Raw genomic sequence first — 11801 nt, 5'->3', positions numbered from 1 at the left:
CGCTGCTCGGTGAAGAGACAGCTGGAAGCACCAGTCAGCATCAAGAGGACGTCCCTTTACTGGCAGCTCTCCTGTCTTAAGAAGGTTAAATATTCACACCTCAATAAACAAGCAATGTTTCCGCTGACCGATCCTCTGTTACCATGGCGACTCCAGACCCTTCCCACCAGTGTACTGACGTCAGAAACTACTTCCTCTTATGGAGCTGCGTCTGAAGGCTTGTCGGGGTTCATTCACATTTCTACCAACTCATTTCCAGGATTTCCCGTCTCTGGGAGGTTCATGACCACACGTCTGACGTCTCGGTCGGGACCAACCAGGCTTAACGCCACGCCGACACCTCTGGATGTCCATCCGTGATATTCAAGTATCCAGGCAACGTGAAGCTAACAGGACTTCTTCTAATTTCTATAACTTTTTTCTCAGAAACTTTTCCATGCTCAGAAATTGCAATTTTCACATTCCATGACTTTTCCAGGTTTTCCAGGACTGCTAAACTGGAGTGTCAGTAAGTCATTTCTTCTGAATCAATTAAGTTTTCTCTGATTCTGATGAAGTGATGCTGTCCCCCCCCCCCTCGCCGCGGGTTGAAAGGCATCTTTCTAATGGCAGCGTTCTTCATTAGCAGGTCTGCAGTGGCCAATTAAGACAAGGGAATCACACCTAGCACCTGCCGGTTGGACCTGCGCTAACCTGCCGGCACCACTGAGGTGGAGGCTCAGGTAGCAGTCACCTGCATTTACCTGCCTTCCTCCCGCCGGAGCTTCCAGCCGTCCTGTTAACTGTCACACCTGCACCGAACCAAGACGCAAATGAGGAGAGAAGAAGTGACATATTTAATAGAATCACATATAACTCGTGCGCACACTCTCCCCCCTGATGCGTGTAAACGTTCATGTTTTAAAGAACAGAGCTGCTCCTCCTGAGGGCGCAGCGCCAGGCCCCGCACAGTGGAGCTGCAGCAGGTTAGTTTAGCTACTCGCTTTCTTGTTGATTTATCTTGAATCTTCGATCTTCGTCAGGATCGTGTCTTCTTGGTTTGGGTTGAAATGAAAACTTTAACAAATCCGGCAAAGGTTTCCTGTCAGAAATCCTTCGGGGCAAAGTGGACCCAAATATCTAGATGAGAAGAAAAACCACCCCAGACGCATTGACAGTGTGATTTATATAAATACTGGCTATTGTACAAATACATGGTACCATTTCCCCTTGAAAATAGATCCAGAATGACATCACAGCGTATGGATGTACAGGCTGTGGAAAACTGAAGTCCCTTTAAAAGCCAACAGCGCCCACTGGAGGCCGAACGGCGGAAAACCAGACATTTCTGATCTTCAAGCGTGCTGCTGACGTCTCAGGTGACCAGTAACACCGGCTCCTCTGGTCACGTGACTCAGCTTGGCTCAGTTTGCTCTGCAGAGGAACGCTCCCTCAAACTGACATTAAACAGGAGCACGACCTGCTTCTGAGTTTAGGTTTGAACAGCAGGCAAATAAAAACAGTAGTCAGCTTGACGTCAAGCCTCGCCGCCGCCGCCACAGCCGCATGCTTCTCAGCTGCCTTGCACACGCCCACAGTCAAAAATATATAAACTCTAACATTTGCGTTCACACCATGCCAGCACGTACCGAGAGAGGGAAAGTGAGCCGAGTTTGGCTGTCAGTTCTGGTTCAGGTGAGCTCAGTAACGTCGGCGCCGTCTGAGGTCAACTGGACGGTTTTCAGTTCCGTTCTCTTGAGGGTTGCTGTACTGAGCCGTTTGATGGTGAACGACTGTCATTTCAATGAACTCGTACCTGAAACAAGGTGAAGCAGAAGTTCCTGGGTGTAACTGCAGGTCTGAGTGAAGCCCTCATCAACCCTCAGAGGTCAGAGGTCAGCCTGCATGGAAATGAGTCAGCGTGACGATGGTGTGGTCGTTCCAGCCGGCGAAGAGCCGTTACACCAGCTGACACCAGGGCGTCTCACTCTCATCACACTCCAATTTGATGTTGATGACGGTGCAGGGAGCGCCGCTGATGCTCAGCTCCTGACGGGACTCCGCCTGGTAACGGAGGTTGGTCAGCCCGCCCTCCGGGTCCACCTTGAACTGCTCCTGCAGGGTGGAGCACAGGTCCCAGGTCAAAGGTTGTGTTAAGGTCTCTGGACGTGTCGGTGTGTTATATCATAAGTTTATAATTCAAGAAGTCTGAATGAACGTAACACGGGGGAGGCGTGCGTGGTCGTTACCCAACAGGACCTCCAACAGGAGGACAAAATCAATCTGTCCCGTCTGATGTCACTTCCTCCTCCAGTCACTGTTCTACCTGTTTCTGAGCGGCGATCCTCTTCTGGTCCCTCTTCCGCCAGGCGGGATCGTGGATGTGGAGGAAGGTTTTATATCCCGTCGTGATTCCACTCGGCCTGAACAGCTGCAGAACCAACACACGCCACAATCAGCAGATATGGTGGCCATCATGGTAACCCATGGTAACCCATGGTAACTCGCTATCACGCGCCTGATAACGACAGACTCCTCTAGAGATGTTGGAGCAGGACAATGGTTACTTTATTTCGGTTTGTTCCCTCCCAGGATCTACGCGACCTGTTACCCCATTTCCAAGGTCCTGGATGTTGCTCCGCCCTCCCTCTCTGCCCACATTCACGTGGACTCGCCAGATGTGTCTTTTCCACAGACAAAGAGGGGTTTCGCCTGGATGATGTAGCACCCAGTCCCCCTCCCTACTAGAGATGCCAGGACCAACCAGAGGGGGGCTGGTGCAGCAAGCAGGACCCTCCCCCAGCTTCCCTCTGCACAGACACCTGACCAAGCTGGACCAGGCTTCAAACCAGCGACCCCCACGACGAACTTAGGTTTCAGTTGGTTGTGATAATCCGGCTACCAAACCCCCTTCTTGGGTGTAGACCAGCGACGCGTTGGCACCACACCAGAACCAGCAGCTGTCCGGCTGCCTCACAGGAGAAGAGCTACCAGAGTTTCACCTGTAACTTGGCTTTTCCGAGTCGCCTGTAGAACTCGTCGTCCTCTCGACCCCATCCCCAGAAGCGGTTAGACATCCCGTTACACTGCACAGACACACAATTCACTCAGTGACATGAAACCCTAACGGGGTCATTGGAACCTCCAAACAAGACCGGACCAGTACCATGTGGTAATGCTTCTTGGTGAGCAGCAGGATTCCTCCCACATAGGTCTTGTAGTGGTATAGCGGGTGCAGCTCAGGCGAGGCCACGTGGAAGGGGCCATCCTCAGGGAAACCGTAGTCCAGAGCGTCGTTGAGGGGCAACAGGTCCACGTCGTGCATGGCCAGGTAGTCTGTGTCATTGCCACTCTCCAGGAAGCCCACGTTGATCAGAGACGCTCGGTTAAACCTGCAGGACAGAAAACACTGACGGTGAAACCTGGATAGACAGTCAGTGTTTTTGGTGACAGCGAATGCAAACGCCACCCGTGGTAAAACCCTAACCATGGATACTTCTTGACAATACGATCAGGAAGAATAGTTTTTATCTCGGATTGAAGAGCTGAAAACCATTCCTAAACTACACAAGTAACACGTGAACGATGTCATTAGTTTGGAAAACGAGACGATGTTGTACGTAGCTGGAGTTCTACTTCGATTCAAATTTTAAAAAGAAGAAGAAAAACGCTGGATGGAGGGCAGTACTGGTTGAACGGATCTGAGCAAAGACAAACATCATCAAAATAATCAGACGCAGGTATTCCCTCCATCCATCCCTCCGTGGTTGGCGCCCACCTGTAGTGATCCAGCTGGTTGACGATGAGGATCTTGTGGCGGATCTTCTTCTTCTTCAGGAAGGCATGCATGAAGGGAACAAAGACCAGCAGCTCCTCAAATCGCTCCCTGAAGGGCACGATGACGGCCAGTTTGTGAGGACCCCAGGATGGGTTGTCCGTCCCAGACACCTGACTAGCAGACTGGCATGGCGGCTGCTGGTGCACGGAGGCGGACATTTCTCCTGAACAGCTGAGCTGCAGCCAGAGCAGTGAGACCAACACCAGCACCATGCAGAGTCCAAACAGCTTGTAGATGGTACATTTACTGGACAGGAACCTGCTGACACATCCCAGCGTTAGTATGACCTGCACTGAGTAGCACTCACCGCCAGCCACCGGACTTGAGGTCACCGCCACCAGCGTGGGAGGCTGACGCACTAGCAAGGAAGCTAAAACACAGACTGGGTACTCGCAGCAGTTGAGGGTGTCAGGGAGTGAGGTTCACACCCTGTACAGCACCACCTGCTGGCCACAGTTAGCATGCTACCTCACACTGGCACGCCAAGATGCAAATCCCATCATCACACTTCAACACAAACACACCAGCTTGTAGCGACAAGGGAGGGGGACGTCCCCTCTCGTCCTCGTCCTCATTTCAGCATCACAACAAAAGGTGGAGCTTCTTGTATTCCACCATTTTGCTTGATAGAAAGTCTCTACTCGTCAGACCTGAGACCCCTGCTAGTTAGCTTAGCACAATGAATGGTAGCAGTTGGGAAGTGTTAGCATAGCTCCATCTTTTAAATGACTATTTTCCAGTTTCCCTGGCACAAAAGAAGGATACAAAGGTCAACAGGAACACGGCTGGGCAACACTTCCTGATATTAGACCAGATTTGATCGATCCATTTGACTTTGTGCCAGTGTATTCATGCAATTGGCACTGTTGTGTTCATCCATGGGCAAACTCAAGGCAGTGCTGAAAAACACCTCAGTGTTCATAGTTTTGAAGGTGCAAGAGACAACTCTAGGAAACAAATAATTCAAAAATAAAGCGTTCAGCAGCGTGAGCAGGCTGGTTCCAGGTGTGTCGATGTGATGTCATCGACCACGAGCTCAGGAGCTGCAGGAGCTGCAGGAGCTGATTAACCAGAGAAACGTCTGAGAAAAACGAGGCTTCGTTCCGTTAGCGTCTCAAATACTCTTGGACCAACAAAGCAGCGAGACGAGGGTCAGTACTGGTCAGCAGGTCTAGGTGGTCCGAGCTGGAGGACCAGGAGGCCAGGTTAGTGCAGCAGGAGGGAGGGAGACACCTGCTGGCCAGGAGGTGGAGGTGCTGACCACTGCACCTTTAAAATATTGTCATGTGCCATAACAAGAACGGACTTTTCTGCTTTGCAAGGTTGCACAACTGCAAAGTAACACAATTTCACCCGGTTAGTCTGGGTACTGGTAACTGGATATCGATTCTCACAAACATCACTTTGTTAATATTTGTTACCAACAAGTTATGATATCGATTTAGCGGAATTTGGTGAGAAATGTTGTGATATTTGATTTTGCTGACATCACAAACACAGGCGACATCAACGCGCATTTCGCACCTCGGCCCTAAGCTCCAGAGCCGGTGGACTCTGGCGGGTTGATCCCCGTGGACAGCGGAGCCAAATGTCTGCGCGTGATTCAACGGTCTCTCGTTACCTTCGCTCCTCTCTGAAGTAGAGGACGGGCTTCCTCCTCGATGAGTACATCATCTTCACACCCTCCTCTCGGTCCGCTGGAGAAGATGAAGAAGACAGCAAACGCGTTGATTTCACTGCTCCATTGCGTCTTCCTTCGCCAGAGCTGACTGTCCCCCAGCGACTCACCTCCGCGTCAAACCCGCCGGCGTTTACTCAGGGAGCCACGCAGTTGCTGTGTAAATGTGTGAAAATGCAAGGATCCATCTCTCGAACCGGTTTTCTCTGCGTCCCCGGAGCGACTGTACACGTAGCATGTAACGGCTCGTTCACACTTCTTCGCTAGCTAGCGGGGCTAACGTTAGCGCCAGCGAGCGCCGGCGAGCCAAGCGCTGCGGCGGCGGACGCCTCCCTTCGGAAGAAACTCGAGTTAAATTAAAAAACTATCAACCGGCAAATCCTTCACCGATAATTCCACACCGGAAAAAAAATAAAACAGAAGCCGATTGTAGTAGTGTACGATTGGAATTAGAGTCCGAGTGGGACCTATGGATAAACACAGGGTTCCTACCCAGAACATTTGCGTTTTCCTTGAATGTCTACCGCCACCTATCGTCCCGGAGGAAAACAAAAACTTGGACGCGCAGGCTTTGTCAAAGAAAAGCTGTAAATACCAAACAGTTTCATCACAATCATTTAGTTGATAATTATCAAGAAAAGCGCGCATCACAATCTCCCAGAGCCCAAAGCGACGAGTTGAAGCGGCTTCTTGTGTTTGTCCAACAGTCCAAAACCGACTTCATTTGTGTTAAACATTACAACAAAACACAAGTGTCTGGAATGGCAAATTGTCGACATTTTTACTTGAAAAGAATCTGACACCATTAATCAATGATCAGAACAGATGTTGATTCATTTTCTTTGTATTGTAATCAATTAATTGTTGCATCTTAAACTCAAAGCACTGACACATGAAGGACATAAAGCTAAAACAAGGACGAGGCCGGATGAAGGTCAACAAACCTTGAACCACATTTACCTGCAGTTCCCTCTTGAAGGGGCGGGGCCACGGGTTGTGTGACATGGCGACACATCAGAACCATCCTGTCTTGGGATGTCATTCCCGCCCGCTGCTACACACCAGCCTGTGGACCATGGGAGGAGCAGCAGATGTCTCATGGCCTCCAACATCGTAATTTAGGGGACACACGAGGGAGGACTTTCTTCCCTGTGGCTTTGGAATATTTTTTGTCTTATCAGGAGGCCAGAGCCCCGTAGAACTGCACCTTGTACGATGATTGTTTTTCATAAAAAGAACAGTCTTCATTTTTCCAAGATATTGAATCCGTTTCTGAAGAGACCCACCCTGAAACTGCTGTCCGAAAGTTTTACCTCAGCATTCCATATTTGTTCTGAAAACAACAGACATTAAAACAGAGAAGTATTCAAATATGAAGAAGTTCACTCAGTCAGTTTAATCAAATGTGACAACTTTATTTTGAGTGCAATTTCCCAGATTTCAGATGTAAAATATTTCAAAGCTCTCTTCAGATCTGGACTGATTCCTGAGTCCTCAAGTCAACCTGCAGAGCAAACAACAAACTCAAGCAACGAGAGAAAACTGTTGAGCTGATCAAACATGTTGTTGGAGACTCTGTTGAACTTCTCCTGTCTTTTGAAAGATTTCACTCAGGAGTGGCGCTCTGACTAAATGTCCCTGATGCTCAATGAAGGAGAGCTGGACAGAAAAGTGTGCAGGCCTGCGAGCAGCAGGTGCACTCAGGTGCAGAGTCCACGCACACGCGGCGACACACACGCCGGTTGGGGGGTTTCAGCAATTTAAAGTTACCTCGTTGGCTTGTCGACGGGCTCTGAACTACTCGGCATCATTTCAATCGTATTCTAATCATCACGGTTCCACCTGTTCACCATCCAGTCTCAGATCCAGGAGGCGGCTCTGATGATGTCACGGACCCCTCATGATGCAGCGATACGGTTATTTTGCCATCTTTGACAGAAAGAAACAGCTGACAGAGACGCGAGGCGTTGTGTTCGGTCTGAACCCTTCAGGAAGCAAGAAAAAGCTCCAACATTTTCTTCACATTTACAACAACACTGACATTTCAGAAACACCAACAGCCTTGACAACCCAAGTAAAAAGTGAGGTGTTGGTCTGAGGAAGCCAAGGACGGTGACCCAAGACCAGGCCAATCTCAGGCTCAAGCAGCTGAAATCAGATCTCTTCCACTAAAAACTAAAAATGTTGAGCTCCAGAAGCAGCGAGGGGAAAAGAGCCACTGACGTCCGTGCAAGGTGGCGTCCATTCACGCAGGCAGGACGTGGATCTGAACCTCCATGTTTCAGGGGACAAAAACAGGGAGCATTGTTGCCATGGAAACACCTGAGACCTCCATATGCAGTTGGAATCATGGTTCATTATCAAAGAGAAACATTAATGACAGAATTTGTTGCTTTTATTAATTATTTTGCAGCTAATTAAAGATTTCTGGTGTTTGATTGCTGCTCTGACAGAAAAACAGAAACATTCATGACATTTGCTCGTCGTCATTCAACCCTCAGAACCCCGGAACCTGCAAGTGGAAAGACGTCTCTTACAAAAGAAAACAAACCCAAAACACTGAACAACCAGAAACTGAAAAGTCCCCCCAAAAATCGGATTCCGACTTGCCGACAGCCCTTGAACATCTCATTAACTGAAGCTTCCACCAGGAGAACCAGCAGGCCAAATTTCATGAAACCACTTCATTCTACACGTCTCATTTATGACTTCATCAAACATTAAGAGCTACAGGAACCTGAAATACACGAAACGCCACGCGACGATGGAGTCAGCTGAGAGCAACAGTCAGCTGACACGAACCAACAAGTCCTCCTCTCAACCGGCACTGCGGCTAATTCTCTCATCAATTTATTGGTTGATGAACTGTTGAGCCAATCACGTGGAGGAAATGCTGATCAGAGCTCCCAGGAGATGTTTGATGTCTTCTGTCTTCTGGTTCTTATTGTGTCGTTTCCGTGGAGACGCAGGACCTAAAGTCAGTAAAAACCCTTCTTGAGGTTCGGAAGGGAGGGGTAGAAGACGAATCAGTCAAAGGAGTCAAATACAAAAATTCCTTGATTCGATCCCACCCTCAGGGTCAGATTTGACGCGGGCCGTCGCTCAGAGGCCAGACGGCGTTCACCTCAACATGGAACATCTCTAGTAACTCAAACACACGACTAGATCTGACGGCTGATGTCGCTCGGCGCCCAGATCAAAACAGGAAACCTCGGTGTAATAAATAGAGTCACATTGTCCCTGAAGATGAGACGGCTCTGTAACCATGACGACAAGAATAATCTCAACATGGACGATGCAGCTGCTTCCTGCTGGGAGCAGTTTGTCCTCCAACATCAGCGACCGCCGCTGCTCAGTGCTGCATCTGTCTGTAGGCTCACCTGTCTCACACACACACACACACACACACACACACACACACACACACACACGCTCACGCTCAGTAGTTACAGTTACACCAGCTTCTTGGCCTCGAAGAAGCTCTTGAGGTGTCTCATCTGCCAGATGCCGATGGCGACCAGGATGAGCGTCTGTACGATGGACCACCAGAGGACCCGCTGGTTGGTGCTCTCGCTGGTCTGGCGGAAGCGTTCCTCGCGGTACTGAAAGGACACGGACAGCAGGGGGTGCATGTTTACAAAGCAAGGAACCACTTTTTAAGCTTCGAAATCTTCTTCCTGTTCCGGCTGCAGACGCCGACACCTGGAGACGTTCGGCTTCAACCAGCAAGTAAAGACGTGAGGCAGAAACCGTCAAACCAAAGAAAACCCAGCTAAGAGAAGAGCCTGAGCCTCAGCCCAGCATTCTTGACTTTGTTTTTATATTTTCAAAATAAGAGTAAACTATCATGAAAGGACAAAAATGGTCAACAATTACAAGAAAAGACCAAAATGAGCAAAAATGATTGTAAAATTAGGAGCACACTTCTTGACAAATGACAAGAGAGCCGTTTTCCAGCTTGTTACAATGGCGCCTTTGGAGGCTGGACCAGACCGCTCCTCATTCTGGGGCGGAGGAACCTCTGGACCCGGCTAAGATGAAGGAGCAGTGTGGGTTTGGCGACCCCATCGGTGGAGTGCTGTACTGACCCGCTGGTAGTTCTGCTCCTTCTGGATCTGGTCCACCTGCTCCACCAGCTGACGCACTCTCAGCTGCAGCTCTGTCAGTTTGTCTTTGGCGGCGATCTCAGCATAGTTGTTGGCGTGTTCTCCCACCTGGATGTCCAGGTGAACCCTCTGCAACACAGACACACACAGACTGGTCAAACTGGGTTCACTGGGGTCAAACAACTTGGGGTCATCATGATCAACAGACAGAGATTCGAGAACGACACTTCCTGCTGCGAGCTGAGGCAGGTTTGAGCTACGGGATGTGGGCGTTTCCTGGTGATGTCACAGTTGTGATGAACCAGATCAAACATCCATCAGGAGCGTTCAGTCTTCACTCCTCAAGTGGCGTCAGGACGCTGCCCAGCTTCGCGACTCACCAGCATGCCTCCAGCAAACAGGGAGAACTTGGAGGAGTTGGAGTGCAGGCAGATCTGGTGCTCCCCAGGTGTGTGAGACGTGAAGGTGAACCTTCCCTCTGAGCCGTACTGTCGAGACAGGATCACCTGCAGGAAACACAGCAAACGCACCTGTTCAGTCCTGCCCAGGACCACAACGCTCCACATCAACAAGCGGTTCATGCGGCCGGACCTTGTCATCTGGGTCTTTGACCTCCACAAACATGCCCAGACCCTGCGTGGCCGGCAGATACTCCTCCCTCTGCTTGTCGTACAGCTGAGTGCGATAGTTTCCTGCGGACGGAACACAAGAGTGACGGCGTGATTACCAACCTGCATTTGGAGAAACTGGCCTCATGTATGAGATCTTTGAAACACTGAGCGACATTTTTTTAACCTTTAATTAGTCTTAAAGTCAGGCACTCCCTCCCTCCCCTGACGTCTCTCGTGCAGCTCTCGTAAATGTCAATGATCCTTGTGAACAGTCGCTGTCGAGGGGAGGAGTTACAAATGGCCTTCAGGCTTTCTTTCCCGTCTGTAAGACTAAACTGAGGGTTAAAACGATCCACAAAAGTGTGCATCTCCTCCCAGGAGATATCAAGACGTTTGGTCCAAACCAGTAATGATTACAGAGAAACTCTTCTGGAAAATGCACTCAAAAACTCCTTAAAGCACAAAGATGGAATGTCATCACATTGAAGTTCTTCTACTTCAGGGCGGCAAACAGTCAGAACAAGTTCTTCCCCCTCAACGGGTCGGTGGCGACGCCCCTCAGGTCAGGTTACATGGTGAACTGGATTCACCAGATGGGAATACTCCACATCCTGGTTTATTCTCCATGATACAACAAATGACTGTATCAAGAACAGCAGGTGCTACTACTCGTCAGCTAGTACTAGTACTCGTCAGCTAGTACTAGTGTGCTGCTGGTTGTGACGTCACCACATGACCAACATCCGTGTGGATATGCCGGTCCGATTGGAACTTCGACAGTAGCTGAAGTTTTGTTCCAGCATGTAGAACTTGGTCTTTGTGTTCTGTACAATCATAAATCTTCATCAGAACCAGATCGGTTCCGGTCAGTGTGACGTCACGGACGGTGTAAACAGTCCTCGAGGCAGCAGGTGCAGCAGGTGCAGCAGGTCGGTCGTCCGGCAGCTGATGAACGGTCAGGTAACCCTCGTGCACGCCTGGAGTCCAGCAGCTCGACTGGCTGACCAGTTATTAAGTGATCTGACGTCCGTTGCCAGGCTTGCTCTCGTCAGCCGAGACACTCTCAGACCCGAGAGGCGCTGCCAGCGGGTTCCTGATCGCTCGGATCAATAACCGAAGTGAGTGACTAATAAATCACACGCGCGGTGCGATGTTGGCCCAACTTCTGCGCGGTTTAAACGAACGATCGGACACGAGTAGTTATTTCCTGAGGAAACATTAGCCGATTAGCTAGCTGGCTACAGTCTGGGGTTAGCAGATAGCGTTAGCCGGTGACTTGCGCTCAGCGATGACACTCACCGATGATCATCGTCTCGTCCGGGATTTCCTCAATGAAACATTTCTTCTCGGTCTCTCCGATGTGGAAGTACAGCGAGGAGACGAGCGGGCAGAGAAAGCTGAGCAGGAGCACCGACACCAGCCCCGAGCGCATCCTGAGAGCCGCCATCTTGCTGTCGGAACACAGCTCGACTGCAGCTGCGCGGAATCAGCAGTGCCACGTTAACAATCGGCGCTCACGAGCCAATCATCGCGGGGCCCGGGGATGCTGGGAATTGTAGTTTTTCTTTTGTTTGCAGCGGAGGCCAGTC

The 11801-nt window shown here is 50.1% G+C and overlaps 2 protein-coding genes across 4 annotated transcripts; both read right to left on the bottom strand.

The window, feature by feature from the left end:
* Nucleotides 1–904: 904 nt before the first annotated feature.
* b4galt7 (xylosylprotein beta 1,4-galactosyltransferase, polypeptide 7 (galactosyltransferase I)) lies at nucleotides 905–6005 on the bottom strand. Of its 2 annotated transcripts, none has more exons than XM_086222375.1 (7): nucleotides 5606–6005; nucleotides 5439–5514; nucleotides 3758–4078; nucleotides 3146–3371; nucleotides 2982–3065; nucleotides 2306–2410; nucleotides 905–2094 (listed from the first exon to the last, which is right to left on the bottom strand). In XM_086222375.1, the coding sequence occupies exons 2-7, from the start codon at nucleotides 5489–5491 to the stop codon at nucleotides 1939–1941; spliced, it is 945 nt and encodes a 314-aa protein (XP_086078501.1). In that variant the 5' UTR covers nucleotides 5492–5514; nucleotides 5606–6005; the 3' UTR covers nucleotides 905–1938. The 2 variants fall into 2 exon arrangements, with proteins under 2 accessions (XP_086078501.1, XP_086078502.1); XM_086222376.1 differs by having other exon boundaries at nucleotides 911–2094; nucleotides 3758–4075; nucleotides 5606–6004.
* A 1867-nt stretch (nucleotides 6006–7872) lies between these two features.
* Nucleotides 7873–11704, bottom strand: tmed9 (transmembrane p24 trafficking protein 9). 2 transcript variants are annotated; one of them, XM_086222372.1, is made up of 5 exons: nucleotides 11512–11704; nucleotides 10193–10293; nucleotides 9982–10107; nucleotides 9584–9730; nucleotides 7873–9097 (listed from the first exon to the last, which is right to left on the bottom strand). In XM_086222372.1, exons 1-5 carry the CDS (start codon nucleotides 11657–11659, stop codon nucleotides 8948–8950), a joined length of 672 nt encoding a protein of 223 aa, XP_086078498.1. In that variant the 5' UTR covers nucleotides 11660–11704; the 3' UTR covers nucleotides 7873–8947. The 2 variants fall into 2 exon arrangements, with proteins under 2 accessions (XP_086078498.1, XP_086078497.1); XM_086222371.1 differs by lacking the exon at nucleotides 11512–11704 and adding an exon at nucleotides 10397–10894.
* Between the last annotated feature and the right edge of the window lie 97 nt (nucleotides 11705–11801).

This window comes from Aulostomus chinensis, chromosome 13 (genome assembly GCF_037954235.1).
Source record: "Aulostomus chinensis isolate RoL2024-O1b breed Wild chromosome 13, RoL_Achi_v1.0, whole genome shotgun sequence".
Taxonomy (NCBI): domain Eukaryota; kingdom Metazoa; phylum Chordata; class Actinopteri; order Syngnathiformes; family Aulostomidae; genus Aulostomus; species Aulostomus chinensis.
Note: the sequence above shows the minus strand (reverse complement) of the source record. Positions and strands in the feature narration are given on the sequence as shown.

Coding starts and splice junctions, on each gene's coding strand:
- b4galt7 (XM_086222375.1), bottom strand. CDS start 5,491: ATGATGTACTCATCGAGGAGGAAGCCCGTCCTCTACTTCAGAGAGGAG. Junction 4,079..5,438: donor TACTTCAGAGAGGAGCGAAG/GTAACGAGAGAC, acceptor GGGATGTGTCAG/CAGGTTCCTGTCCAGTAAAT. Junction 2,095..2,305: donor GGATCGCCGCTCAGAAACAG/GTAGAACAGTGA, acceptor TCCACCCTGCAG/GAGCAGTTCAAGGTGGACCC.
- tmed9 (XM_086222371.1), bottom strand. CDS start 10,580: ATGCACACTTTTGTGGATCGTTTTAACCCTCAGTTTAGTCTTACAGAC. Junction 10,294..10,396: donor GACTTTAAGACTAATTAAAG/GTTAAAAAAATG, acceptor TTCCGTCCGCAG/GAAACTATCGCACTCAGCTG. Junction 9,731..9,981: donor TGTTTGCTGGAGGCATGCTG/GTGAGTCGCGAA, acceptor TCTGTGTTGCAG/AGGGTTCACCTGGACATCCA.